This window comes from Epinephelus moara, chromosome 16, assembly GCF_006386435.1.
Source record: "Epinephelus moara isolate mb chromosome 16, YSFRI_EMoa_1.0, whole genome shotgun sequence".
In the NCBI taxonomy this organism is placed as follows: domain Eukaryota; kingdom Metazoa; phylum Chordata; class Actinopteri; order Perciformes; family Serranidae; genus Epinephelus; species Epinephelus moara.
In genome coordinates, this window is record NC_065521.1 from 22,533,786 (window position 1) to 22,560,068 (window position 26,283).

The 26,283-nt window shown below is 40.7% G+C and overlaps 1 protein-coding gene across 12 annotated transcripts in view; it reads right to left on the reverse strand.

The window, feature by feature from the left end:
* kif1b (kinesin family member 1B) overlaps window positions 1–26,283 on the reverse strand; it is a 64,783-nt gene that overhangs the window by 24,748 nt on the left and 13,752 nt on the right. For 2 of the 12 annotated variants that reach the window (XM_050063927.1, XM_050063921.1), the window contains exons 3-22: window positions 21,036–21,112; window positions 20,710–20,889; window positions 19,443–19,511; window positions 18,840–19,018; window positions 17,929–18,040; window positions 17,325–17,402; window positions 17,156–17,221; window positions 16,962–16,979; window positions 16,016–16,091; window positions 15,391–15,469; window positions 15,131–15,273; window positions 14,395–14,436; window positions 12,488–12,699; window positions 10,929–11,008; window positions 10,311–10,386; window positions 8,873–8,952; window positions 8,310–8,416; window positions 7,923–8,006; window positions 6,751–6,931; window positions 6,539–6,611 (exon numbers count right to left, since the gene is read on the reverse strand). In XM_050063927.1, the coding sequence (XP_049919884.1) occupies window positions 6,539–6,611; window positions 6,751–6,931; window positions 7,923–8,006; window positions 8,310–8,416; window positions 8,873–8,952; window positions 10,311–10,386; window positions 10,929–11,008; window positions 12,488–12,699; window positions 14,395–14,436; window positions 15,131–15,273; window positions 15,391–15,469; window positions 16,016–16,091; window positions 16,962–16,979; window positions 17,156–17,221; window positions 17,325–17,402; window positions 17,929–18,040; window positions 18,840–19,018; window positions 19,443–19,511; window positions 20,710–20,889; window positions 21,036–21,112 (2,012 nt within the window). Of the gene's footprint in view, window positions 1–356; window positions 4,343–6,538; window positions 6,612–6,750; window positions 6,932–7,922; window positions 8,007–8,309; window positions 8,417–8,872; window positions 8,953–10,310; window positions 10,387–10,928; window positions 11,009–12,487; window positions 12,700–14,394; window positions 14,437–15,130; window positions 15,274–15,390; window positions 15,470–16,015; window positions 16,092–16,961; window positions 16,980–17,155; window positions 17,222–17,324; window positions 17,403–17,928; window positions 18,041–18,839; window positions 19,019–19,442; window positions 19,512–20,709; window positions 20,890–21,035; window positions 21,113–26,283 lie in introns of those variants that run through there. The other 10 variants (XM_050063929.1, XM_050063926.1, XM_050063930.1 and 7 more) reach the window with 9 other exon arrangements.

Consider the following 26,283-nt stretch of genomic DNA (forward strand, 5'->3'; position numbering starts at 1 on the left):
GCGATAAATTCATTTCTTTTGCAAGTTAGACAGTATGTGGGAGTTTGTCTGCAAAGCAAAACATATGTGGGACACTGTCATGATGTATTGTTAAATGATTACAGTAATAATAAGTGGTTAATAATGAGGCTTTTTGCAACTTCCAGGGATACAACTGTTGATAATAGGTGCTAGCTTCAAACTGAATGTTGTAGGAATAAAATAAAAATAGAACTGTTAATTCAAGCAATTACAAAGCCTTTAACCTGACCTGAGGTGTTGTGGTCACTACTGTACTGTGCAGTGAGATATGATTCTGTCTCTAAACTGTATTATTGGCAGTGAAAAACAAATACCACCCATATATAACAAATAACTGCACTTGGAGCATGTCATTTTATTTCAGTCATACTTTGAAAATCCTCCAACACAGGGATTTAGTATATTCTTACCTTGTTCACATATGCACTTGTATGTTTGCACCAAGTGCTTGATTAAAGAGCAACACAACTTGGTACACAGCCACAATGAGGCACTTGATATTGCAGATTCACAAAGCAGACGTACAACACTCAGACACTTTGAGACCTAACACAGACATATATGTATAATCCAAAAGAACAGCGCATTGCACACTGTCCGTTTGATGTTGTATACTTTCCAGCTTCCCTGGTCGCCATCAGCACCAGCGCATATGTTAAATAACATTCTTCAATGGAGCGTTTATTAAAGATGAAGAAATGTAAGCTATCGCATGCAAAGATAGTCAGAGACATGAGGTGCAGGGTGGAGAGACTAGACTTGCATATGTCATTGTATCATTTGGTTTTTGTTACAGCATAGTAAGGCAGAATATAGACTGTCAAAACTAATGTACAAACACAGAAAATTATTTCATCGTTGTGAACCCAAGTTGAACTTTTTGATAGTCCTCAAAGGTCTCTCCCATGCTGTTGAGTGTCACAGTTTCTCTAAAATGATTTGAAGGCCATCTGGTACGTTTATGTTATAATTACTCGGTTATTTTAAAGCTGCAAACACAGCAAAGAAAAGACAGATTGACAGGCAGACTTGCTGCTAAGTCAAATAAGCATCAGCTGTAACACAGGAGCAAAACAAACTGACATGAGGGACTGATTTCATTTCAGAGATCACTCTCATGGATCTGTCCAGGTTACATGAGTATGTTGCGTTTATGCAGCAAAAACAAGGCAGTTCTCAAAATCTCATTTGACATGGATAGTTCTCCCAAATAACATTATGCAAACGCTTCAAGTCTTTGTCCTCCCTTGAACATTTTTAAAGCGAGTCTTTGGGAGCCATGACAACACTCTGTAGGACATCCAATGGAAACACGGAGAACTCTGTGCTTACTCAGTGAACCACAAATCCTAGAATGTAATTTTAAGGCCGCATGATATCAGAGCTCAGTTTGTGATGTGTAGTTCATACAGGAAGAGATGGGAAATTATTTTGAACTTTCTGGACTGGTCATAGTGGAAATTTCTCATAGACAGAATTTTGTGGAACTTGTCTTCCAGTTAGGTAAATCTCCAAGCATTTCAGCATAGTGGTTCTTCTTACATTTGATAGGGTCTTTAGTAAACTCCAGGGTTCAAAGAAAACGTAGCATTATTATGAAACATCCTGGAGAGAAATATACCATATATAAATTGTGGGTAGTTTGTCAGGGATATTAATAATAGGGTAACTTATTGCTTTACATTTAAATTTGTGTCTTCACTAACTAACTAATTATCCATGACTTGAGGAAGTGCAAAGAACTACAATACAAGTAGGTGGCAGTTAAATATTTGAAATAAATTTTAAAAAGAAAAAAGGAACTTTGGGGATCAAGCAGTCAAGAGGCTTACTTATAATTTTAATAAAATCAGTATGTTATTGCTAAAAAGTTAGTTTGGTTAGGCAAGGTATAAAGTTTCCTCTGCAAATTTTAGTTGAAACTTTGAGTGCTGAAATAAAAAGAAGGAAAAGGCAACACTGAATTTTAAATGCACAGCAGGATTAATAAGGTTAGTGCATAAAAAGGCACCATTTGAATACCACTTTCTTTGAACACTATTTCAGTCTATTTAAAAGGCAGTCACACAATCGACTTGTGCATCAAGTTATTCCAGAAACAATTTAAAATGGTCTTTTGATTCCAGACCTAGGCCAATGAAAATGTTTTATGGAGGTACGGCACAAAACTGTAAAGAAAAGTGAATCTTCCATCTTTTAGTAACATGGTACACAGAATGAAATAAATAAAGGGTGTTTTTAGGTTCCTAATTCAGGCTACAACAACAACAACAACAAGTCTTGAAATGAGAATTAGACACTTCAATGTGTTTATACTGTAGTGGCTAAAAACATTCATGACAAATCAATACTAAAATGGCAAAGATGTAAACTCGGAAATTCAACCATGAAGATAATTTTGGCAAATCAAAGCATGATTGATGAATTGTCACATGCTGGAAAAAAATGAGTAGAGTAGGCACAGCATGTCTCTTCTGAAGAAAAAAAAAGTCCCTTTATCATCTGTTGGCTTCAATCCCTTAAGACAGCTCTCCCAATGCTAGTGATGACAGCGCACACAATGCAGCAAAAACTGATAAAACGGCATATATTATGATGAAAGTGATAAAATGTCTTCTAGTAATACATACAATACTTTTGGATCAACCAATAACACACCGATTAAGTGCAAAAGTCACAGTCGGTCTGAGCCGTTTGACTCACATGATTCTGAGCTGTTGTGATCTGTAATGTGTTTGCCTACTAAAAAAAAAAAACTAGTTCCTCATTCCACAAGTCCCACTCAGACTGCCGTCTCTCTGCTGGCTTTTAGATTCGGAGCAGACATTTGCCTGCGCATTCGTGGAGGTGCCTGAAAGTTGATTGGATGGTTAGCGTGGTCAATGTGATGGTACTGCTGGTAGCCATTGAATCTGCCATCCGTAAACATCATGCTATCGTAGTGGCAAGGCTGTTGTTGATGGTGTGGCTGGGGATATGGTGGCTGGTTCTGGTGGTGGCGGGGCTGGTAGAAAGCTTGCGTGTGCCTCCTGTTGCATTCAGACTGCTGCAGTGACTCCATGGAGCCAGAGGGCCGCTGGCGGTGATTAAAAGAGTTGCTGCGGCCTCGTTCATGGGGCTGCTGGGACTGGTTGTTCCTATAGTTATGCCTGTGACCCTGGCTTAAGTTTTGCTCCAAGTCTTTGCTCCTGCGCTGGACCGAAGGGCTTGGCAAGGGGGGAGTGACTTGGATGAGTGAAGCAGCTAGCTTTTCTCTAGACTGCAGTCCTTCTCCAGCTTGGCTTTCTCCCTCTTCTTCCTCTACAGCTTCTTTGGGCACCTTTAACTCAATGACCTGTTGATCTGTAATTATGATATGAGTCCCGGGACTCCATGAGTTGCGGTGCTTGGGGTTGCTTTTGAAGGGGAAGCGCAGCTTGCGGTCTTCTGGGGGTATAAAGCGATGTGGTCCAGTTTGCCGGCGTAGCTGCTTGGAGATCTCTTGTTGCTGGAGGTTCTTGAGGCGTAACTGCTCTTGACGCATCCAGCGCATATGACCTCGCTTTAGGGTTGAGTCCTCTCCCGTACTTTGGCCTGTTTGTGAATCTGCATCCTCTACATCAGGCTTTTCAGGCAAAGGAGGCTTTCCTTCTGGGGTGCTTGGAATTGTGGCAGCACTAGCAGCGCCAGTAGAAGCACCTACAGGAGGCTTTTCTTGGCTGTCTGGGGTGATGAGTGGAAGGACCTTTTCCATTTTGACCATCTTGTTCCTGAGAGCACGGATCTCCTCATCCTTCATATTATTTTGTTTCTTCACCTCCTGCAAGATGTCCTCAAGTTTATCGATGTGCACCTTTAGGTCATCCATAACAACCCCTCCTGGTCGAGTCCCATTGGTAATGACATCCTCAATGCGCTCATCACCAACCCCTACAGTGTCCCAGACATCTCGAGCCACTGCCCTCCACGAGTCCCGCTCGTTGGGGTCCTTCTTGCTGTAGCTAGCACAGAGCTCCTTCATCTTTACAATGGCCAGTGCCTCAATTTCTTGCCGTGTGTGGCGGAAGTCATTGAGCGCTACTTCATAACAAATTTCTTTGACTGCTTGGATCTTCAGGTCAGAGATGGTCACCCACTTGGAGTCCTTGGTGATGCGGCGCCGCTGAGGGATCTGGTACATTTTAACTGGCTCCCTTCTCTTCCCACTGCTGGGTAATCCACACTTTTTCACTATGGTTTGTAGTTTGCTGGGGGGCAGCTTTTCCCTCAAGGAAGTGATCAGCCTCCAGCTCTCTTCACAAGACCTCTTATCTGAGTCATCCCCACTATCAGAGTCTCCATCCTTGAGAAAACAACACAGGAAACAAACCAAAGGGTTCCCAAAACAAAAGGAGAAATTAAAATGGGAAATCAAAGAGAGGATGAAATGATGTCTTTTTTTTTAAAAAAAAGAATGAATAAAGGTATGAATATGCAACATGGGAACCTCAAACATGAGTTAAGTTGAAGTTAAATCCAAATATAATACAAAGGCTTAGACAGATTTTTGCAGTTTTTGAGATTTAGGATATTTACCAAAGATGACTATTACACTGTAATAATGTTATTTAAATATTGTGCATACATCATTACTGTACAAGATGTATGTCAACATGCAGAATCAATCCATCCAGAATTATGTTCAAAATAAAAGTAGAAAAACAAATGAAAATCCAACAAACAGTGGCTTCCATTGACTTTCTTGCTTGTCCAATCCTCATTCTTATATTTTCTCTGGTAAAATGCTGATATGGATATTAATAATTCATATTCATTAAAACATTGTTGTAAAATCTGAGCTTTTCACATCTCAGAAATGGGGATATCAGCTTTAAAAATGTTGTTCCCAATGTTGCATATTGTTATTAAAAGTAAAGGTAAAGCATGTCTATCATGATTAGAAAAGAAATATCACTTAGAGGATAGTTGCTGATTGGAGCACTTCTGTATTGTTTTGAGATATTCCTCTTCTTAATTGAAAATTTTGTGATTTCAAAGCTGGATTCCAAACATGCTACAGAGGCATGCATGCAGGTAGATTTGGAGCTTTCTCCCTTTAGTCCAGAAGGTTTGAGTGGCTTTAGTATTAGCAGTGAGTTAGAAGACAGAGTGTTCTTGCAGTTGATCAGAAAGCCAGTAGAGAGAAGAGAGGCAGGAGTGAGGGTAAATGTTAATCCACTACAAGAAAGATGTTAGTCGGAAGAAAAATGCAGTTTCTCATTTTTTTTGGTAGACAAAGTGCATTACAGATCACAACCATTGGGTACAGATAATTCAGGTCTTGTGTATGATACTGTAACTACTGCTAGAATTGGACATGTTACGTCGCTGGGAGTCTGAACCCCTGTGCGTGAAGCTCTGCACATAAAACCACCAGAGTATGGAAGAGGTCTGTGATTCACTGATTCAACTGTAAGCAGTGATAACTCTGTTGTTGAGCCGTGCCCTCAGTGTGCTACACAGATGCCAGGTAAGGCTAGCAAAAAGAGGTAGCCAAAGAAGTCAATGAGAAACCACATTGTCACTATCTGTCAAAAAACTACAGCAGAAATTTTTGTTATCACAATGCATTGTACATGTCAGCAACTGCATTGAAGAGATGAAACTCAGGACAAAACAGAGCAAGAAAACTAGAGTAGAAATCTAATCCAAGCAAATCAACAGCCACTTCAAAGCTGACCAGCTCAACAGCAAACACTGCAACTTAGTCCAGAACCAGTACTGAATGAGTTAAGAAAACATGCTATTAACATGAACCATGCAAAAGCAGCGTAACTTTATAAAAACAAAGCCATGTGTTTCAATGTGTTACTGAACAGTAATCAATTTTTCAGGTTTAAATTAATTTTGATCTTCATGTCAAATCAACTGTAACTGTAAGTTGCTGTTTTGCAAGATTCAGATCCACTATAGAAGACACAAGAAAAGTGAAAACAGGGATTTGGAAAGGGGAAAGCTTTACAGTCTAATTCTCGCTCGATCAAATTGCTACAGAAAAATCAGTTAAACTCAAGAGGAAGGCGAGTAAAAGCTCGTCTGTCTCAAACCAGAAAATCTTCCATGCAAGAAGAACAGGCATGCGCTAGGAGTAAAAGTGTGATTCACACACGCACATCTCAAAAGTGTCAGAGCTCAGAGTGAGAATTAGTACTAGTCAGATTTAAATGGGCCGAGTGGAACTATCATCCAAAAACGAGTACTAACTTTCCAATTGTATTTAACCATAGAAAAACCATGCTTTAACTTTGAATTCCACTCATGACATTTCACTCAAAATCACACAAAAAAATATCACAAAAACTGAATCACTCAATAAGCTGCCAAAATATGATTAACTTGCAAAAAGCATGAATTAAGTTAAGGCCTAATACCTCTTAAACCCACTCTACAGTTACTATAAAGTTGTCTACAACTTCTAGCATGATGATAACACAAAACAGACTGAATCCATAAAATTCACAAAGTGGGTTTGATTAAATTTCAGCTTATTTGCACTCACCAGTCGCTGTTGCTCCAGAAGCTGGTCTGCTTCCTCCTTCTCCTTTTTGTACAAGATTTCCATCTCAGTGAGCCTACATAAGTAAAATACATTGTGAAATCTGTAACACAATTTATGATGTATTCTACAACTTATATCTGACACTCACAAAATCAGTCGACACACACTATTACAAGTTTATTTAAATACAGCAAAAAGGATGGACTTCATACCTTTTCTCCATCTCCTGCTTCATGTCGATGCCCTGCTTCTCCAGAAGCTCTCTCTGAGCAAAGGTCCAATCCACCGGCTCCACAGGCGTTTCGGCAGTTGGCGTCTTCTCCCTTTCAGCTCGGGCCTGTTCTGGGTGGTTGAACCGGAACACGTGGTTCTTTCCCATAATGATACGGTTACCTGGAAGAAGATGGGAATGAAATAAGCGTGGAGAGCACGAAATTAGCAGAGCTGATAGAAGGGTGTTTTTACACCTGAGCTGTTTGGTCTATTTTAATCGAACCATGGTGCATTTCGTCAGATAGTCCGGTTGGTTCGGGGTGGTGTGAAGGCTCCTTTAAATGCTAGTTTGTCTGAAAACCTGGGTCTCAGTTTGCTTCCAAGTGCAGAGGTGCTTGGTTCATTTAAGTTGAGAACACGATCTGACCCAAATACAGGAAGGGAACCAAAAAGCAGTGCTAATCCATAACTTACTATGACCATACCTCACTTGTTGTCTGTGTAACAAGGACAACACAACAAAATTTCTCTCTCATCAGGGCCCGCCTTCTCTTTCAGTACCGTCTCAGTCATCTCATTGGAAGAATGAAATGCTTGACAACTTGCTGTCTTGTCAGCTGCTCAATTACTTTGCCTTCTTCTAAAATAACTGAATGATAGAAAGGCCAAATTAAATCAGAAAACCCAAGATTGCATTTATTTGGTGTTGCTCTATTAAATCTCAAACCAGGAGGTGTCTACGAAGTTCCCTTGGGTATTCAGCTATATAATAAATTAGCCATTGATTCAACTATATGACATTCGTTCACATGTTTGGTGCGCTAAACAAAGTGTAGTGTAAATGCTAACCATCCAAATCAAAAAATGTAACCATGCTGCAACTTCACCCCCATATCGCACCCAGTCTACCAAACTATAGGTGTGAAAGCGCCCCAAATGTAGGCGCTCCAATTTCTGTTTTTTCCATTTTTTTTTTAAAACTTAAATTAGAACATTACATGGGTTGATATGACCACTACTGTTCAACTATGATTCATGAAGACAAAGGAAAAAACATTAATAAAGTATCTATAGTTATTAATAAATCAGAATCATTTCAGCATACAGAGATAATACATGTATCACTTTTAAAGATTATTTACAACTTTATTTACAAAAATGAGATATGTACCTGAACGAAGCTGGATTGAATCGTCAACACGCTTGCCGTTGACATAGGTTTCTGATCCCTCGCAGGGCACCAGCATGACGATAACTTCAGCAAAAACACATCAACCAATCATCAGTGACTCATTCATGATCATTCATTTTTAAATGGTAAAGGGTGACTGCTGACCTGAGCTTAATGTTTCCATTAGCAACAGAAGATGAATCTTGAGTCTATATTTATGCACTAACGTCCATAGTCATAGGTATTTGACGTCAAATTAGAGCAGATATATGATCTATCAAATATATTTTCAACTCCACTTAATTCAAAACAATCCAGATATGAATACACATTCATACATTCGCCAAGGCAAACACAAGCGAGCTGACTCATAATATGGTGCCTCACCATTTCCATTGGCATTCCTCTCGCTGCGGAAGATGCAGTGCTCTTCCTTGATATGCGCACCACTTAAAACAATGTCCTGTCGTCTTTCAGCATCAGCCTGGCCCACCCTGAAACAATCATAGGGGCCATTTTGAGAGTGTCAACTCAGCCCTGTCATTGTATTGGTGGCCATTTTGTCAAAAGGTCATCAGCAAAAATTAAATGGAACTTTTAAACCATTACTTTTAGAAAGCAGCACTTCTAAAGCACTATAGGTTCTTTCATCTGTGATTCTGTCATCTATTATCGTCCCCCTGAGGCACAATTGTAACAAAATACTCAACAGGAATAATCTACTGAGGGGGCCCAAAGGACAAAGAGGGGAGGAAAGTAACTTTAGAAGGCAAAACTTTTTCTGATCAGTGGCAGATTTTAAGCCAGTTTTCCTCTGACTCTGAAAGTTCAAAACATCAAAAGAGGAAAAATGAAATACAGAGTTGCTGTTCAGATACTGCCTGGAATAAATTCAAAACCTTTCCACATCCTCTGCAGCACCTCAGTGTCATCATTCACGTTTTGGTTACCTTGTAATTCCGTCTTTGATGTAGTAGAGCAGACACTCCGACATGAGAGGATCCTCATTCAGGTTAACAAGGTGTGGAGTCTACAGATGGAACACAAAAGGTAGATAGTTTACATTTCCAGGATTTCTCTTCTTTCATCAATATTCAGCTGTGCTCATGGTATAACATTACTAAATATGTTAATCAGAAGGGCATAATCAGTGATACATGACGTGCAGTACATGAACATGGACACATATGATCACAATGACACAGTGCTGACACCTCTAGAGTCTGATACACCACTACAAATAAATCTAGCAGCTACTCCGCCACACCACCCACCTTTTTTGGGGAAAACACCCCATTAAAGTCTGTATAAAGATCACACGGCTTCTCAACAAAATGGTAACCCATGGAGAGGCAGTGAGTGAAAGGAGAGAAAAAAAATGAATGGAAGACAAATGGACGCAAAGAAGAAAGACCTAAAACACATAAACTTGCAGGAGAGGAGAGGGGTTCAAACACGCCTAAAGACAGATTCATTTCAAAGACGGGAATTTTCTGAAACCAGAGCTGATCTAGTGACAGCTAGCGCTGAACAGTCAGTGATTAAAAGATACCAAATCCCTTTCTCTGTCACAATCATGTTTCTTCTGACAAGCGTACACTAACACAACTATTGTACTTTATGTGGCTGCTACAAGACGCTTCGTCTACTGGAGATGCTAGAGAGGTGGGGAGAATTAAGGGAATGCACTATTGCCTGTAATTTAATAAGTCTCATGACAGCACTGATAGGTCTAAGCAGCTTAACGAAAAAGTTTGAGTATTCTACTCAGAGCCGAGTATTATGTTTTAAGACAAACCTTGATTCAAGTGATCTGTGTAAAATTTAACTTCAAAAAAGCTTAATTTCTGCATCACCCACCAAATCTTAATCATTTTCAAGTTATGTATATTATTAGACTAAAATATGAAGGGGAAAAATTAACTGTAGATGCTCCACACAGTAGTTAACCAACATGCAGATCTGTGCAACAAGTGCAATAACCATGAGGCGACTTTGACCACGGAAATAAGCACATTTATGATGTTAAGTCACTAATAAAGACTAAACTCATCCAGTGCAGGAGAGGGGCTTTGTCTGCTAATTAAATTAACAAACCTTCTTAGTGGGAAAACAATCAAACTGCTCATCAAATGGCCCGTCACGGCTAAGCTGAGTATGCGAAGGAGGCAAATATCAGAGTGGAAAGACAGACAGAATAATAAAGTGAGTAGATGAGGGAAAAAAAAAAAAACAAGTGACGGTACAGGGAGGTTTCTTGTGGAAAAAGATAACATGGGAAACAGAAGTGAGGAAGTGACAGTGGAAGGGTGTGCATCACCACCCATGGGAAAACTGACAGTCCCCCCCACCACCAAAGTCTGTGCTTGTGTCTGATGTCTGTTCTACCTTTTTAGGAGAGAAGACCCCCAAAGTGCCTCCATCTTCACGGATTGCCACACCCATCTCTGCAAGCAAGGCTTCCCTGTGGTGGTGGAAAAACATTTGTAAGGCTCGGGAATAATACTTGAAAAGACAGCATGTTGCACATATTCTTCTGCAAAGGGAAAGCCTTTGTGTTGAGCCTTTGTGTTGATTAGAGAAAGACGATCAGAAGTGATTGTGTGCAACATTACAGCAAGTGATTTGTGGAATGACAACAGGCAGAGAATGGCACCGTGGAGGCTCAATGGACAGACAGTAACATGGTTGATGTCTGAGCCACAGATGAGTGGATAAACGGGGAGAAAGGGTGCATGTTAGAGAGGTGTTTGTGCAGTAGAGTGTGACAAGAGAAGGGAAGGGAAATGGACAGAATGAGCACGGGGGAAATGAGACAGATAGGTGAAGAATTGAGACAGACAGCACAGAGGGGTGAATTGAGACAGACAGCACAGAGGGGTGAAGAAACAGAGACAGGGCCTGCAGGGGGTTGTCTGACAGGACACATTGAAGGAGGGGTGAAGGCACATGTATGACACACATCTCCCCCTCTTGAGAGACAGAGGTGGAAAAATCTATACTGACCTCTCCATGCGGATTGCCTCCGTCTTCCGCAGTTTTTCTTCCCAGGTTTCATTGAGCTCAGCAATGATCTTTTCTGATTCCTGAACATCGGAGAAGTGTGAGGAAAACACAACCAGTGTAATGAAATCTTAACTATTAGCAGTGCAACAGTGAAGTAAGTGCATTTGGCAAAGTAGCCCAGGCTAGATTCAACAGATTTAATTTCCTATACTAGTGTCAAACACACTTTCATTGATGAAGGTTTTGAGTCAGGCATGAAAACAGACAGACTGCTGTATATTATGGAAATCACACCATAACTTTAAGAGTTTCCAGTTGATAATGTTTCTTAAATCTATAGTAATAATCTGCCTGTTATTCATCTTTTAAAAGCAGTGAGGTACTGTTCTTCTGGGTATTGGTATATTCTGTGACATTTGTTATTGTCAGGGTTTAATAATGCAGTATATAGTCATCTTACTTTAATGTCATAATGAATTGTTATGTTGGACAATACTAACAAAGAGCAACCTTCACTATTATCTTTGTTTTAGTGTCCCTAAAATGGCTGCAACACCTTTAAGGATCAAAGAATGTGAGTAATATGTGTCTCACTACTAAAAGCCAATAAGACTGGATCTATTTTGGTCCAATTTCCTCCGTATGTGCGTTGGTGTTTGACGTCATTGGATGACAGACAGACTGGGCACCATGGTTGCCATGGAAACTGCAGCTCCTCATGGTTGGCTGTTGCATTGCTATGTGCTCCCTTATCAACAGTGTGAGAGGTCTACAGCGAGCGTGAGAGAAGTACAGCTCAGAGGCCACATGAGGACTGACAGCAAAATGTGTTTTGATTAAAGGCTGTGTGTGGGCTAAAATTAAACAACTGCCATCTCGACTGTGGAACACACTAATTTCTAATTTACTGAACAAATATTACACGGTGTGCTGGGTGAGGCTTTTATTGTTAGTTGGTTATGATTTTGACTTTTATTTATCATTTTAATCAATCAATCAGTCTATTCACAGATATTTCAGCCTTTTAAAGAGATGCACCTTACTATAATATATAAGTCTAAATACAACAGCTCTATTCACTGAGGTATCTTTTCAAATATTTAATAAAAGCAACATTTTCTTCTGCAATGTGACAATAATTTATATATTTTGATATGAGATACAACAGAGGATGATCCAGTAGAAGAAATTAAACAATCATTATTGATTTATAATGATCAAAAATTAAAAATGTGTTTTAAACATGTTTGGTTATACACAGAAGTTACAGTAGTGTCTGCAGATTTTCTTTTCTCCAATAACTTGGATATCGATGTACACAGATGTCAGCACTTGGCCTTGCATAAACATTTACAATCCATCGTGTTGCCTCACACAGCACAACATGGGGCAGCTTTCAGCTTTACTGAGAGCATTAAGAGCTTTTCTTAAAGATATAAGTAGCCAAACTTGAGGGTCTTAGCAGAGTGGGGGGGCAGACAGCTGTGGGACTCTTCCTTTCTCTTAACACCAAACATAAGTGTGATTTGACTGCTGCAGTCTACACAGGCCAACTTTACCTTGAGTCTTTCGATCGCCTCCTCTCCTCCAGGGGTGGACATGATGCGCTCCTGGATGCTGGTGACGGACTGAAGGCCGCCCTGGCTGCACAGTGAGCCAGAAGATGGTGAGGCTGTCAGGGAACCAATAGGTGCTGTGGAGAAATGGCCAGGGCGTTGGTTCTCTGAGGCTATCAAGTATCTATGCTTATTGTTCTGAATGTCTTTGAGGTCTGAGCCAACAGCAGGAGAGAAAGAGGGAGGGAGAGAGAGAGAGAGAGAGAAGGAACAAAACACAGAGAGAGGTGGGATAGGCCCAGGACAGGACAGGGGGGATAAACCACATAGAATGGAGGAACCAAATATCAAATAGGAAAAGGGAGAGGAGAGAAAGAGATGGGGAAAGAGAAAGGACAAAGGGGAGGGAGACCAATGTAAGACACACGTTGTACATTAAGGAGTTAAGACAAACACGCAGCATAATGGTCAGCTACAGAGAGAAGCAGTTTTCACTCCAGGTGCTTTACAACAGTCTGCTTGCATCAACTCTCTACTCACAAAGAAAATATGTTAAATTTGACTTGTACTCTATTATAGTGTTTCCAGAGGGCTGCTTTCATGTGGACCAGAATTACAGTGCAGAGCAATTAACTCTGAGCACTTAATTTCTAGTGTGTACAATTCTGTGGAAAAGGGGGGTGGGGCTTTATTGCCTTTGTCTTGAATCAGACCACACTGTGTGAAAACTGCTATCAGTGTATCAACTATAGGATGGGAGGGGGATGGAGACTGTAAGAGGGTCCACAGAGAAGACAGATAAGAGACACTGACACATGCTACCAAAGTCCAGCCTGCAGTCGCGTTGTTTGACTCACTGCACACACACGCACGTGCACTCACACATCCACCATACCAGAGCCACAGCAGCCTCACTAAAAGTCAGGAAGCTCATGCCAATATAATGGCCTCAAGACCTCTGAGATAACACAGACTGTGTCTTTTAAAAACTAAATAAAAACAACACCAAAAGCCTAATAAAAATAGAGTTAAAATGATTTGGGAGGTGCTGACATTTTTCATATTCTAGAAGACAAGGGAATGCATCAAGATCCAAGTACTAAGCTACTCAACTTTACTAATACGTATTGGGATAACGGCAACAGAATGTATACTTTCACCCTACACATAAGGGAAAGCAGATGAACGCCCGCTTTTGGGCAAGAAGGAGGAGTTATTAAGGGTTTCTGATAATACAGCAGAGGGCACACTAGCAAACTAAATATTCAATATGGTAACACGTTAATTATCATAACACATAAGACAGTTGACTCTATACCTACAGTTCACCTCTAGTGTGGCTACTAAGAAAATTAAAAATCATGCACCTTTCCGTCTGTAGCTCTGAGCCTCAGTTTGAGAACTGAGAAGTGCCATTTTAAAGATATGAGCACTGTCACCTGCAGCGGATGGTTAGTAAAGAAAACAAAAAAAAAAGCAGACAGAGCACCGTCAAGACAAGAAACTTGAGAAAGTGATATGATAAGAAAATGGTGTAGGTGCCTTGGGGGTGGGGAAGACAGACCAGATATTCTAAAAGCAATATTTCTAAAAGTTTTGGTCCAAAAGAAACTCATGATACAGTTGGATTTGAGCCTGCTAATAGCTGCCTCACCCCCATCGTTCTGAAATAACAGAAACACAAGCGCAAAGCATGCTGAAGTTGTGGCATGCTAACCCTAGCCAGATCAGCACTCCTGCGGAAGCCTTGCATTTTTTACTCTTCTTCTATTAAGCTTTTGCTTTTTAGCATTTACATGCAAAGCTGGTAGCGGATTTAATATACAGGTAATGGGGGCATAAGCAATGTTAGCTATTATTAATAGGGCAGATAGTGATAGACAATTTGTGACTACCACACATATACACACATTTGATTCCACTTCCTGGGCAATCATCCCCCATAGGATCAACTGAGGGGAAGCAGGAAAAGATGAGAAGGGTCAGAGGTCAGCACCAGTAGAATGAGAGGAAACGGTTATAGACATTTCTTAGTGAGCTGGATGAGAACCATAACGAGGATGAGAAGAAAAGGCAGTGAAGTGACTTAGTAAGTGCCACGTCATTAGGCGTGATCTGAAGCAGGCATTAGCATGTAGGCAGGTTATTAATCAGTTCAGATATTAGAAGTTATTAATGAGTGTATTATGTCTCTAATTTACTAGGCTATGGCCCATTACTCTTGTGTACAGCAAATGAAGCGTGATAGTTTAATGCAGCTTTAAACTACGACTTCAGTCACAATTAGCCAAATACGGCCATTTATGTTTTCATTAAATGATTTGTAATTGTACAGTATGCAACCTTAAATATTTTAAGAATAAAGTGTACTATAGCAGATATTATTCACAGTACAAAATATCCGTTAAGTTTTTTACCCTATAAGGAGGCATAATAGACCATCAGTGTATCATGGCTGTTACAAGTCCTTTTAGTTGTTATGCACTGGGTATTAATACAGGCACAGCGATGAAAACAAAGTTGAATGATTGAAAGAAATGAGAGTGAAGGAGAGAGAAGATGTTGTCAGCATATGGTAGACCCTGACAGAGAAGGTAGGAGCTGTGTGGCTGCAGATGCCGCCTGCTGTGATGGCATTAAACTCACTGTCTAGGATGTCTCCCAGGCCCTGAGCACGGAGCAGTTCCTTCAGTCGAGCCACTTCGTCCTTCAGGTCACGCACCAGCTTGTTGTTAGGATCTTCATTGATGACAGCATTGCACTTGATGTTCTTAGCTCGGTCAGCATAGCTAAAAAGCATAATAGCAATAATTTTTATTTGTAGTTAAGGATTAAATGCAAACAGATGTAAACAAAAGACTGGGATTATTTTTTGTCACTGTCTGTGTCCTTGATGGAAACCTTACCGGAGCGTGCTCAGGGTTTCATCATAGTTGATATCTGCAGGACTGAGGGCAGCTACCATGGCTGTTCTTGAGTTTCCACCTGATGACAAAAGACCAGTACAAAGGTAAATTATGTGACAATGTGGAACATTTTTCTACCACACTGTATGCAGACTAAAAAAATATAGATTAGTATTAGATTATAGAATACAATATTCCACAGCACTGTACAGTACATATGCTAAGCATGTAAGAGAACTAACATGGAGTGCTGCATACCAATGCAACTGGTATAAGACTTGAGTCTCATTAAACTAAACTGCAAGGTACTGCATGTGTCATGTTTGCTAAGATTGAAGATACACTGTGCACCTCTCCTCCATACATGTCTGAACCGAAGAGATTGGTGTGCTTGTCTAGTTAGGTTGAAATACAGTCTGCTGACAGTGTTCTTCTTAAATTGGCAGGGAGTAATGCACACTAGCTCCTGTCACATTTTTTACCCCCACTTCATCTTACAGCATACAGATGGTTCAGTTTTTCTTGCTGTCCAGGAATACGGATTATGCTACACAGTTCACAGACATAAATTCCACCAATATTCCACCGGTAAAGGAGATTTAGCAGGTAAAATTAATGTTCATACCGAGGTTCTCCCTCAGCAGCCATGTCAGAACAGAGTCTCTGTACGGGATGAAGTCAGTCTTCTTCTTCTTCTTGCTCTGCAGTAAACAAACATTAAGTTAACAGGCAGCAATTGACGTGAGACTTTGTATTCTAAAGCTGAATATTAGGGATGACAGTTAAGACTGAATAATATTATGATGTGCCATTGCTGCATTAAAATGGAACTCATGAGCCCGTAGTTACCACATGGGAAGCTGTGTACGTGGTATGCTTAGAATAGAATGAGATTCGATTCTATTTCTATGACTTGCTGTTCAAGTGGTTAAATTATGAGAGCACCACTGCTTGGCAATGGCAACGCGAACGCTACTGCTGGCGTCTAGAATAAACAGAGGCTAATGATTTAGCAAGCTAGTTAGCAGGTCACTCAATATGGGAAATGCAAAGGCATAATGATGGGGGGAAAGATGAGGTCTGAAACATCAACATTTTCAGCAATTAAATCATAAAATTACAAAGAACCACTGTATACGACTAAGATTATATCCACTGAAAAATGAATGTTCATGGCCGCTACTATTTCTGGAAACGTCAACAAACATGCCGCAACTTGTGAACTCAGAGCCTTCACTTACGATTTCCACTTACGATATGTTTATACAGACTCTTCTCATGAACACAGTCAACGCAACACAATTTGAAGGCAGCATCAGACAAACACTTCACATTTAATGGACAAGTGGTCGGGTAAAATGAGTAGAGGCCTGATTTGATTCGCTTTTGCTCTGGTGCAAGGATTGTGGATTTTACTGAGCGTGGTGTCTAAAAGCACAGCACTGACGTCAAATAAAATGACAGTGGCAGAGCTATGTGCAGCGACTTTTGCACTGCACATGGCAAAAGGCTGTCAAATCTGCCTCATGGGAAGAGTCAGAGGTTAGTGGTTGAGCTGTCAAAGGGTTTACCTTGCTGGTACAGTTATCCTGCGTAAGCAAGCATTACAAGGACAAGAGAAGAGAAAACAGAAGGGCAGACATTACAGCATGCCAGGCTACAAACATTAATTCCTTGAGAAGACAGGGTCAAGCTGTAGAGGGTGAGAGAAAAGGAGGAGGAGAGAAAAGCCAGAAATAAACAAAAACAGACATAAAACACTCACCACTTCAGCCAAGGCAGAGATAACCTTTCCTAACGTGGTGAGAGATTTGTTGATGTTTGCGCCTTCCTGCAACCATAGATGAACAAAAAAAAACATTTAAGCGCCATCAGGGTAATACTAGCCAACTGCTAATGCTGGTGCTCAGTGTCTGTCATAATGGGAGTCTTACCTTTAGCCTGGTACCTTTAGCTCCAGTGGAATCTGCTCGTTCACTTCCTGCCAAGTCTACCAGACTAATTTTACTGACCTGAAGAGAGAGTAAATGTATTTTAGATGCATCAAGCTTCTGAATAATTTAATTAGGATAGCACACTGAAGGAAGATGAGAATATCACTGGCACAATGACAGCAATGCCTACCAAATACAAAGTTTGTGTTTTAAGAAATAGTTTTAAAAAAAGTGTGAACCATTTCAAACATTTGGATACAACTGTCAAGTGAGATGCAGCTAAGCAGTAAAATCTGATAGAGTGGCCAGAAACAATGGGCATTGTGTTTACAATAACACAGTGGTCATTGTTTCTCCCGCAGTCAGAGGAAATGCTCCAAGTCAAATCTAAAATGGCGATCACCACAACCACAGGAGACATCTTAGTCAAAATCCAAGGAGCAAACTAAATAAATGGGCTCTAAGTAAAAAAAACATTTTGGGGAAATGCACACCCAGGAGCATGGGGTCAGAGCCAGTTATAAGTTAGAAACATGATTAAATGTGAAAAGATAATGATCTAATTTAAGAATCAGAAGATGGCTGTCTTCTAGTCTTTTCTGACCTTTTCTGTGGAGAGATCTGTTTCACTGTCGTGTTTCTTCTGTGTGAAGACGATGGTGAAAACAGCATGGGACCTGCTGCTGGTCTCATTCATGTTGGTGGCAGCCACAGTTCTGCAGGTAAGCACATGCGGCCATAGTTAGGAAAAAATAAATAAAAAATAGAGCACTTTAATCACTTTTAAATAATTCATGGTCTTGGCTATTACTGAAGCCATCATCGCTGGGTTTTACGCCTATTAGAATGAATTGAGTCTAAGGGATTACTTTGTACGGCGGAGGTGGATAATAATGCGAGGACACCAAACACAAATACACAAGGCGCAGTCAGAGGGACAGTCACAGGAGAGATACAGGCTTTTCATGCCATGTTCCAGAAATAAGCCTTCTGAGTCAGCACAGGAAGATTAAGGCAGGGTTCACTCCTCCCCACAGGAGCTCTCGTGACACACACACACANGTTTTGTCCCTGACTTAATAATGAATTAGATCCCCCTTCAAATGCAGTGGTGACTCTCTTTGTTGCCTCTCGTGACACACACACACACACACACACACACACACACACACACACACACACACACACACACACACACACACACACACACACAGTACAACTGACACACACATGGCATGCACTAATTTTAATGAGAAATACCTGCAATTTAAGAAAGGTTTTGTCTATGAAGAATCACAGCTAGCTGTTCTTTATCAACACTGATGATCAAGCTATATAAATCTATGTGATAAGAACATTTCCTGATTCCAGATTATCATTATCTTGCAGGCAATTTTCATCCTTATTAAACTCATTCTTCTGAGGACATGGGTTATCACATCATCACAGCTATCACCACCACAATCACTTCCCTTGCTTCCCATTATCTGAGCATGATCCCAGGGCTTGGCTCACCTGGCCTTGTTGCCTGCATCCATGAGGTCAGCGATATCTGTGTAGGAGGTGACAGCTAGCTTCGACAGGTCCTCCACGTAGGGACCCAGTAGCGGGTGCTCTCGCACTCGTAAATTCCCTTTGTTCTTAGGGTTTAGCAAATCTCGCACCCGCTCACAGTAGATCTCCATGTAACTGACCTGGAGACAATTGCCAAAATAATACACTATCAGTTCAGGTACAGCAGTGCAACATCAAAAACTTGCTAAATTAAGCTGAATGTCAAAACTAGTATACTGCAGGTCTAAATATTGTAGATATGTTTAAGTATATTTTGTATCCTTACAATATTTTCCTTTTTTTAAATTGTTAATCCACATAATTTACTGTTGTTTTCCAGATTGAGAAAAAAAGTGTTCAATTTAACTAAATCACCCGAAGGAATTATCTGAGAAAACCCAAGCACCTTTGAAGGTTCAGTCAATATGTGATTGATGTCTGACTATTACCAGATGTATTGTTAGGAGAAGGCTAGGAATTGTTCATTAGAAACAAGCCAACACAACAGTCAGAGGCAGTGGCTGTGAACAGGGATTACATACGCCAAAACAGTCTGACACTCACCTCTACTGAGTAGGAGAGCTCCTCTTTGTTGCTGTCCTCATTGATTTTCTCAAATAGATCTTCACAGAGCTGAGAGGCAGAGAAAGAAGACGTTTAGGGCAAATTACGAGCATGTGAGGAGGTGAGGGCGGGGATGAATAGGAAGCGAAATCTGTGGATCAACAAAATACTAACAAACATCTAATTTGCAAATACAGCAAATCATTTAGCAGTTACACATCTGATCATAAGATCTAAGGAGCATCATCAGATAAGACTAACTATTAATGATGTAGCTGAGTAAAATACAGTCTGAATTCCAGAATAAATCAAAAGTTGGCAATAAAATTGTAAGCATTATCTGATGAGACAGCATTTTAGAGGAGGACTTTAGTTTTGTGTCAGTTCGGTGTCATCAGCATAGAGGTTAAACCAAAAACCATTACATTAGAAGACACAGGTAAGCGATGTATTGATTATACTCTATGTATCACGGCTTGTTCCACGTGGGATGTATAAAATTATTATATTGTGAACATCGAGTATAAAATGTCATGTCATTTTTTAAGCCACCAGCATGTTGCGTTTCGGATCTCTAGCTCTCTCCCTCTCAGACACAAAAAGAACACAAACTTGATACGTCACATGCACCACTCTGCCCATCCAGACGAGGAGCACCAGTGCAACTGTCAAATTTTATTAATGTATGAACTCGAGAGCTGTTAGTTTGTTTCCAGCTCACAGTGAGTACATTCTCATGTTTCACAGTGCTCCGTTAACAGTTTAACTTTTAGCTGACAAGGCGTGTTTTTGTTATCTGCAAGGTGCCAGACTGCAACTTTTTATTTATATTTTGCGACCATGGAGCACCAATGCGACTTGAAATATTATTAATATATGATTTGTAGAACTGTCATTTTGTTTCCAGACCACACTGAAGATTTTTTTTGGCATTTGCCTTTTTTACTAGACAGGACAGACTTGAGCGTGAAAGTGGTAGAAAGAGGGGATGACATGCAGCAAAGGGTTGCAGGCTGGAATCGAACCTGCAGTTGCTGCAGCAAGGATAATGCCTTTGTACATGGGACGCCCACTCTGACCACTGAACTACTGGGCGCCCCAATCCTTATATTTTCTATTGAAAGTGACCAAGACCTTGACTCAGGGGCTGTGTTAAACATTCAGTGAGCTAAGTGACGCAGCATTAGACATTTCTTAAAATACAGTGGCCAAAGTCCCTTCACAACTGCAATTCAGAAAAGTCAGAGAGATGTATTGTAGAACAAACCATTGGAATGATTCCTTCCTGCCCCTCCTCCTGCTTGCCCATCATGGTGTATGATTTGCCAGCTCCTGTCTGGCCATAAGCAAAGATGCAGACGTTGTAGCCCTCAAAAGCATGTGCCAGCATTTCCTTGCCAATATCATTGTAGACAAGGTTCTGTGATGCAAAGCTGGGGTCTTCCGGCTATGGGAAAGACAGAGAGCGGACGTTAAATGTACAGAATTTCAATAAACCTGTGGTATTGGTTTCAAATTGACAACATATGTTTAATAATATTAGTATTTCCGCTTTTATTGGTCATTACACCGGACAGAGAACAGAGAACTCACCGTAGTATGTGACCAGTAGGAGTAATCAAAACTGAAGGTCTTTGCTGGTTCCTTGGGGGCTTTGGGATTGAGAATAGCTGTGGGGGAAGAACAAAATTAATAATGTGGCTGATAACATCTGGTTTGAATGTGAATATGAGACAATAACTACTCCCTCATTTTTGCAGTTTTATCTTAAGGTCTACCAGAAGTTAATTCATTTATGATACATCATCTGTTGAATTACTGGCTCAAGATTTTCATTCAATCCCCTCTACCACAATTTAGTATCTAGCAAAAGACGTGTTAAGTAATTTGAATTAGAGCAGGGAATCTTTCACCAACTAGTCATTGAAACACAAGCTTATATCCTGGTCTTGTGATTTATTTGCAAATGTGTATTTTATTCTAGTTCTCATTTAGACCATCAATTCAAATATGTCTTAGATCAGATTTTTTTTGTTTTGTTTTGTTTTGTTGTTCTGGCACATTCACTTTCTATTGCTTGCCAACTCACTTTGTCACTTCTGGACTTGTAAAGGGGGTTTATTGCTAAAACATCACTATCTAACCAAACTCCCATCCCTCATTCAAAGAGATTAGCCAAGTATTTCTCCTGATCCTTCTCAAAAATACACAAAATGTTTCATTTCAGTTTCACACACACACAAAACCCTCTCAACTATTTATTTTTATCCTGGTCAGCAAATAGTGGGCCTCCAAAGATCCTGTTTTTCCAATCAGAGAACTAACATGATATATTTGGAACTGAAAGTCACATGAACGAGAGACAGATTATGAGCCATTGGCTTATTTGAGAACTGCCACTGTTGTGTCAACTTTTGCCAAACACATCATCTTTAAATCAGGGTATTAACTGATAACACAGCAAAAAAAAAGACAAACAATATAGAGTTTGCATGATAACACATGTAGCCTACCATCACTATGCCACCTTCACCTGTTGTGTCTGCAAAATGCATGATGACACAATATTTCTGCACTACCCATACATTCCCTATGGCCACACAGACATTTCTTAATGAACAAGAATCTGCAGCCATGCCTGGCATGGCATGTCATCCCTCTGAAGCATGCTTACTGGTACCTCTGGGACGACTGTTCAAGCTTTCCACACTCTACACTGGATATGTGACAGAGAGAGAGGAGGAGACTTAGAAATTACTGTGGGATATTTGTAGATTTCCGTTCCTCAAATCCCCCTCTTAAACAAAATGCACTTTTATTGACTAAAACTGCCTTGCGTCAGCAGCCATAGTTCAGAGTGTTGGCTCAGTCTATACAGACGACCGCATACCTCCACCGTCAGTACAGAGGGGGGAGGTAAAGAGGAGGGAGCGACAAAGAGGCTAGTGAAAAAAAGGGTTTGATGGACTAATGGGTGTGCTCAAGGGCCTAGCAACAATCCAAACAGAGCAACAATAGAAACTGAAGGCAAGGTGAAAGGAAAAACAGTGAATCTGCATCTTAGAAAGAACAATATAAACTATGTATTAGGTGGATTTTCATGTCTGCCAAGCAAATCTCCAGTAAGGGCCACAGAGCCTGTAATTAGCTTTGTTTAATGCAAATTCTGTGCTTTGCTAATGGGCAAATTAAAGCCAGGTCTGCCTCCTCAACATGAGGGTGCTTGAGAGGCTTTTGCATCAAGACGTCCCAGGCAGAGTGCCTTGTGTGTTCAGAGGATTTCAGCACACTTATCAATAATGCAGGAGATGTGGAGAGACAGGGATTGCATATCACCCTCCACAGGTCACATGCTGACAGAAAAGCACAGCGTGTCCTCAGAAACCAGAACACTAACTGCTTCATGCTAAATATGTGATGACTGTAGCGGCTGGCATTGTACTGAAACTCAGGCAGCTACAACCTAGCAAAGGTAAAAACAATGCATTTGTTTGTACCCCTTCAAAAATCTTCAAACAGGTTAAGGTGCACAGGCGGAGTAGCAGCTTCCATATTGGGCACTGGAAGAAGATACAGCTAAACAGGTGGCTAAATACAGCCCAATTTCACCTTTGACCTGCCTCCAAAGGGTAATTGGAGCCAGGGCATGAGGAAACGAAGGGGGATTTACGTTACCAGTGCCCCTGTTCCCCTTTCCTGGAACAATCTACAGCGGCTATTAATGACGAGACAGTCTAATTCAGAGTCATTCAGTGTCAGCCAAATTCAGCGTTAACAGGGCAACTGAGCAATAAAAACAGAAAGATGATGAGACAGTGCCACGTGTGGGATTTAGACAGTGGGATGCCCATGACAGGCCAGCAGGCTGACAGTGACAAACTGGCCTTACTGGGAATCACAGCTGCGTTCTAGCAAGACAAGAAATGATGTGAGCTTTCTAATCTCAGTCAACTTCCCCAGTTCGGTCATAGGCAGTCATCAGTGACATGGGTAGATGTCGTGGTGTAAAAATGTACCTAAGCACAGCTGAGCTAGTGGGAGACAACTTCCAAAAGGTGAATCATGCTCACGATGTGGAATGAACGGCTCATTCGATTGCCCACTCCATTGCTCTCAGAACAGATAGCTGCTTCACCCATGTGGTCCTGTCAGTGCGTCATAAGAGTGGGTCTCTCATGTAAGAGTCTATAAATGTGTATTGAAGGCAAGGATGCAGTAAGGGCTGGGGCTGGCAGTGGCTTCATGTGTGTGCAGTGTAAGTTCTTATTACTTGTACGAGAGACTGACACATTGTCTCTCAATCCAACTACCGCGTCATCACACATCTGTCAAACTGTTGCATCTTAACGTTGAAGACTGAGGCAGAATGAGGTGAATTTTATCCCTGCCATCTGAGATTGAGTAAATATGACAGGAATGCCCCACATCTTCCAGCATGACTCACCTACTTTGTCTCAACTGAATATCAGTCACTCGGTTCAGTTTTTACACTGGCACCTGTACATCACACTTACAAGCAGAATCTATGTGAGCACTGATGCATGCATAGTAATAGCCACAAATTAAGATGTCAATAAGGGATTCCTCTGCTTCCATTTATAGTAAATATTCCCACCAGAGTCACATCCTGTACTTAAAATGGCAGACGCATTCTGCTGCCTCATAAACGTCATCACTCAGTCTTTCTCAACCATGGCAACAGGTATAGGACCAGATTCTGGTTGCCATAACAACCTCAACTTGGCACAGACGGGGAGGATGCGGCACATTGCGTTCTGTTTTCTCTCTCCTCAAGCATTCCCTATTACTGCTCTGTAGAAACTATATGGAAACTTAAATATTACAATTGTTTATTAAACAGTGATTTCAGGATTCTAATCCTTTAAAAAGCCTGAGACATGCAAAAAGCATTGTGTTGAAAGCTTTAGGATTTCTAACTAAGACTACGATAAGCTACTTATCATGACAGACTCAGTAAGCAATAGCAGAAACAACTTTTCCTGCACAAACACCTTTTAAATACTTTGTAAATGGAACATTTACTAACAGCAATATTGTAATTAAGTACAAAAACAAACATTTTACAAAATCATTTAAAAAGCCCAAGATACTACTCTTGGTGACACTGAGGGTACACACTGATCGGCTGCATACCAGGCGACACTAAGGTGAAGGTCCACAGGCAGAAAGTCAACATTATCAGTTAAAGAGAAGCATAGAGGGCTATTTTATCGTTACCATCTCATCATTAAACCACTAAACAACACAATACTTCCATTACATAAAAGGATGACGTGCAAATCTGTGTGGGAGACAATGTAGTAGGACATGATTCTGTCAAAACACAGAAATTTAGTCAAAAACCCCATGTGCAGTGAACAAACACAAGCTGGCATACAAGGTTATATGTTTATGTGTCCAAATTGCCACAGCTCTACATGTTCAGTTCCTGTTACCCAGAATATAGGACTGATACGATGCTGGCACTCCACAGGAGCTTTCCATTTCAAGGCAGGGTGGATACCCGTTAACTAACCACATCCTGCTATCACGAACATCACTCAGCTGGTTGTAGCCGGCAGACATTTTGTGCTCCAGTGTTCAACATGGGGCCTATAATCCGGCCAGGAAAGCGACGTTACCCCTCAGTAATTAGGTTGTTGGGAGGTCTCTGAGCACCAGATGGGGACTAAAAGCTAGCCTCATTCACCTGAGACGAGCAGACAAGCAGGGTCTAAAATGGCTGAACATATCTGGCTCCCCCTTCCAGTTACCCTCTAAGGACCTGCTAGCTGTTAGTTTGAGGGGATCGATGCCTGTCCGCGATCACAGGGAGGGGATGATGATCAAATAAATGCATATGTAAAATATAAAAAGGAAAACAAATGGGTGAGTTGCTAAGGGAACCCAGGCATTCAGAGAAATAATATCTGTGCAGAATTGTAATCACCATGTGTGCTTCTCTCAGCAAGACTGAGGAATTTTAATAGCATCCCCGGGGTCTGTGTGCATATGGGCAGCAGTGTGATGTAACGGTTCACTTCTGAGGAATATTATTTCATTAATCTAACTTGAAACATGCAAGTGCGCGCAGGATTGCAAACTGCCATTTTCAACCAAATACAACTGTTAGTTACACAGTTAGGGTTCAAACAACCCTAACCATGAACACTTAACTAATTACATATGGAATAATGGGACCACATTTTTTATGCTGTTTCGTGTTGATCATATTTGGGTTGACAAGCCTAAAGGCAGTGAAGGAACCACACCAATATAAAGCGCATCTAATTCAATAGTCTTCTGCTTGGTTTGTGTAAGTCAGGGGTTTTTAAAGTCTAGAACTGAGGGCCCCCCTCAAACCAAATCCACACAACTGCACCTCCCAAACACCTTAGAGGCATGATGCTTTGCTGGATGTTAACAGGAGATGTCAGTGAGTTAGCTGTGGGTTACAACTTAAACCCTGTTTTTTTAGTCTTTAGCATATATGTGTTTACATTTGGGTAAATTGGCACCATTAAAGCCAAATTAGCTACTAGTAATTCCTGTTTGTAAAGGACTCGAGGGTGTACAGATAACTATCACTGGAAAGAATTAAAAACACGATGATTCTCAGGCAAGTTCTGAAACGTAAGGAGCTATTTGTATTATAATTATTATGTCTAAACATATTAATGGGCATTTATTCTCATTCAGACTACAACTTTAATACTAATGGCTACAACTAGCAATTGTTTTCTCTGTTGACGTGTGGTAGACTTTACCATGTGGTTCCTGTTGTATGCGAAAGCATCACAGGTGGTGATCATAATTGCTCATGGAAAGTTACATCACACCA